Here is a 3,661-nt window from a genome sequence, read left to right as displayed (position 1 = left end):
TTAAGGAGAAGTAGAAAAAAATTGAATTAGAATGAAAATTATTTGAATTAAAAAAATAGAAATGAGATAAAAGTATTTTTATTATGATATTACTTACATAATAAGAATAATAATAATTATTATTATTCTTATTTTTATTATTATTTTTATTATTATTTTTATTATTATTTTTATTATTTTTTTTATTTTTATGTAATATATTTAAAACAATATTGGAAGAAACTTAACATATAGGCAACATAGTCTACTATACTTGTTATCTAACACACAGCGAGACACAATGGTTTTGTAACACTTCTCATTAAGATTGTCATTACTTTCTTATATTATTAATTAATCAGAGTTTTATTAAACCCCATCCTTCCCTATTTAGGAAATATCCTGAAATTGTGATCTCTCACAACACATGGGTTGGAGAGAAAACTTAGGAAGCTGGGTTAGAAAAGTTGCATCCAAAGTGAAGAGTTGCAGCTTTTACAAGTAACCCAAAGAGGAGGAAAGGGGTGGAGAAGAAAGGGCTATGATCACTGTCTAGTTCACACACACTCAATGGTGGCCACCTCTTTATCATGGCTTCTTGCTGCTCTGCCTTCATCACATGGTCATGACTTGTCCTTATGTACATCCTTGGCACCTTCTCCACTTCACCATCCTCCACAAACCTTGCACTTCTCAATGCCTCAATAGGTCCTGGCCTCAACAGCATACAAGCTAGGGTTGAATCCTATCATCAACAACATAATTAATCATCTCCACTTTCATTCAGAATAAGTAAAAAACCACCTCTTTATGGCTACAATGTTCTCTTAGGATGTTTTGGATAAATGTTGTGTGGTTTTATCTGTTTCCAAGAAGTTGCCATAAAAGGTGCTACAAGTGGAAAAAAGCAGATGATAATGAAGTTGATGATAGTAAAAAGTAGATGGCATGTGGGGTACCCTAGAACAAGTCCTGACCAAGTGAACATGGGTTAAATAAACAGTTTGTGTAGATAAAGCACGACATGCATGAACCTTTTTCTCCCTTTTGAATGCATACCTCATGTGGACTCAAAGGATAGATGATTTTGCGTTGAAATTCTTTCTTCACCAAAGCACTGGTTGGAGGCTTATCCTCTCCCAATCCAAATCCTAGCTCGTATACATCTCCAAACTCAGATAGATCAGGTACACCCTGCTTCACGCAGATCAAAATCACCATTCTCATTGTGTTCATAATGAGGCACAAGAAGCGATTAACTACTCTATTGTCATGCAAAAATGGTGATTAGGATCACTGATTCTTTTGTTTCCTTTCAATCATTGGAGATACTTTTCAACACAGTGAAAATTTTATTCTGTCATTCACACACATCTTCAGGAACACAAACATTACATGTGGAACAGGTTGTCGGGTAAGTCATAGTATAAGAAAGAAAGAAAACTCTAGACTTAGACAATTTCCATGTCTCAAACTAAGTAAACATGGCTAAGAGAGATGATTATAAGTGTTAGATATAATAGATAGACATTTTGGTGAGGGTTTAGATTGCACAAGATTGTTGACCTTGACAAGACCCATTTTCAAATATTATTAGTGCTAATTGTTTTTAGTTCGATATTTGTTTATGTTTCATTTTTTTTCTTCCAAAAATAATAAATAAATTAATCGGTAAAAAAAATACAGACAATAGAAAAAGAAAGAAAGTCAGAAAAAAAAAATACACAGAATGGAGTAAAAAGGAAGAGAAAAATAAGAAAAGTATGTGACAGAAATAAGAAATGCATGTGAGGTAAAAGATTGTAAATAAATTACGTGCTCAGATTCTAACTTCATAACAAAGTATTTTTAAGCTTATATAGGCTTCTGAGTTGAAGAGAAATTTTTACTTTCATCTGACTAAAAAGGGTAATACCATTATTGTATAATATAAAGGGTAAATATTTGGTTTTGTAAATCTAAAAACAAAAAAAATCTTTCAATAAGTAAAATATAAAATTAATCTGTAAATATTATAGACAAATTTAATAAAAGAATGTAATGGAGAATCTAATTAAGATTTTTTAAATTCTTAAAAATTAAATTAATCAAACATTGAAGAATCAGATTGGTTATTTATCCTAGAACAAAGTCACTGTCAAAAAATTACAACAAAATAGAGAGAGAAAATATTGTGTTTTGGTTTAAGACCTCGAAAGTGTTGCTGAACAGCTACTGGCTAGTTTCTCTGGGTGTGGGAGTATTCTTTTGAAAAATGTGATAGTTGGTGCGTGTGCCTCAGATTTACAAGACAGTTGGCCACCATATTATTTCAACCCAGCATCAACATCAAGATTGTTGCTCACACTTTAAAGTCTCCAAAACTTACACATCAATGGAAACCTATCACCAACACTATCACATACCAACTTTTACAAACAGTCAGAACCACACCATCAATTTTTTTGTAATCAGTACTGTGCTTCTAACTATCACTGCATAATCATATTTATTGTTCACATCACACTAATATATCTAAGATCATACTTTAATATCACAGTGTGTGTATGTATATATATAACATATTATTTTGGAGGATGTTATTATCCAGATATATTAACATCCATTAAACTTTCTCTCGAATTCTTAGGATATTGAAAAATTCAATGAAGTGAAAATGACTCACATGTTTGAGATCTTCATCTGTGCAGAATCCTAACTTGAGCATAGTTGCTGCCACATACACAGCTAAACGGATCTTCTTGGCAAATTTGTGACAAGCCTCGGTAACACTCAACCCTCCTGCACTGTGTCCCACCAAAATCACCTGCATAACATATGGGGTCAGTTTTCATGCCAAGGAAAGAAGATAAACTAATTACAGTGGTTGATCACGATTAAGATCAAAACCTGTTCCTTTTCAGGCAGAGCAGACAAGAAATCCATGAGGGGTTGGTTGTAATCATGAAAAGAAAGAAGAGAATCAGCATGAGAGTGGTCAATTCCTGCACTCTTGAGGTCTATGCATGAGACCTTGTAGCCAGAATTCTCCATGAGACACCGGATTTTGTACCAGCACCAAGCTCCTCCACCAATGCCATGCACCAGCACAAAGTGTGGTTTCAATAAGGGAATTGTTCCTCTTGGATCACCACTTTCCTCACTCACTGCCATGGCTTTCTCTTCCTTCACCAACATCTCACCTCTTTTCAACTTTGCTGTGGGAAGGATAAATATGGTGAGAGAATAAATAAATACTCTGCTCATTATTTTCCTTTTTTATTTCTTTTTAAGACAACTTCATATTTTGTATGCATTTAATTTTATTATTGGTCAAACAATATTTATAGCTATATAAAAATAGATTTATTTTTCTGTCTATATTTTATAATTTTAATTTTAATTTTTATAATATAATATAATTATTTGTTAAATTTATAAAATTTAAGGGTTATTTTTATATGTTTTTTATAAAAGATAATTAATTATAAATAATTATTTTTTATTTTTTTTCTGTTCATTTATTTTATTTTTAATAAATATAAATTTATTTTATATATTAATTCAATAATTCAGTAACATTATAATATTATCAACTTAACTTTTAATATAGTATCATATATAAAAAATTTGTAAAAGTGTATTTACGCCGGTAAATATCCAAAGTAGATATTTTGAAACAGTTATTATAAAAGTCAATAAA

The 3,661-nt window shown here is 31.1% G+C and overlaps 1 protein-coding gene across 2 annotated transcripts; it reads right to left on the bottom strand.

Moving 5' to 3' along the window:
• Nucleotides 1–284: 284 nt before the first annotated feature.
• LOC114194050 (methylesterase 17-like) lies at nt 285–3,193 on the bottom strand. Of its 2 annotated transcripts, none has more exons than XM_028084086.2 (4): nt 2,869–3,193; nt 2,645–2,785; nt 1,039–1,176; nt 285–724 (listed from the first exon to the last, which is right to left on the bottom strand). In XM_028084086.2, the coding sequence occupies exons 1-4, from the start codon at nt 3,154–3,156 to the stop codon at nt 425–427; spliced, it is 867 nt and encodes a 288-aa protein (XP_027939887.1). In that variant the 5' UTR covers nt 3,157–3,193; the 3' UTR covers nt 285–424. The 2 variants fall into 2 exon arrangements, with proteins under 2 accessions (XP_027939887.1, XP_027939888.1); XM_028084087.2 differs by having other exon boundaries at nt 1,039–1,173; nt 2,869–3,191.
• Nucleotides 3,194–3,661: the final 468 nt, after the last annotated feature.

The sequence above is a fragment of the Vigna unguiculata genome, chromosome 8 (genome assembly GCF_037176805.1).
Source record: "Vigna unguiculata cultivar grain cowpea cultivar isolate G323 ecotype 2 chromosome 8, ASM3717680v1, whole genome shotgun sequence".
Classification (NCBI taxonomy): Eukaryota; Viridiplantae; Streptophyta; class Magnoliopsida; order Fabales; family Fabaceae; genus Vigna; species Vigna unguiculata.
The sequence above is the reverse complement of the archived record's forward strand: the minus strand, read 5'-3'. Positions and strand labels throughout refer to the sequence as shown.

Bases quoted from the DNA above. Each gene is read 5' to 3' on its own strand.
- LOC114194050 (XM_028084086.2), bottom strand. From the start codon at position 3,156: ATGTTGGTGAAGGAAGAGAAAGCCATGGCAGTGAGTGAGGAAAGTGGT. The intron at 2,786-2,868 runs GTTTTGATCTTA...TATGTTATGCAG, and splicing joins CTCTGCCTGAAAAGGAACAG to GTGATTTTGGTGGGACACAG. The intron at 725-1,038 runs GTATGCATTCAA...TGTTGATGATAG, and splicing joins ATCCTTTGAGTCCACATGAG to GATTCAACCCTAGCTTGTAT.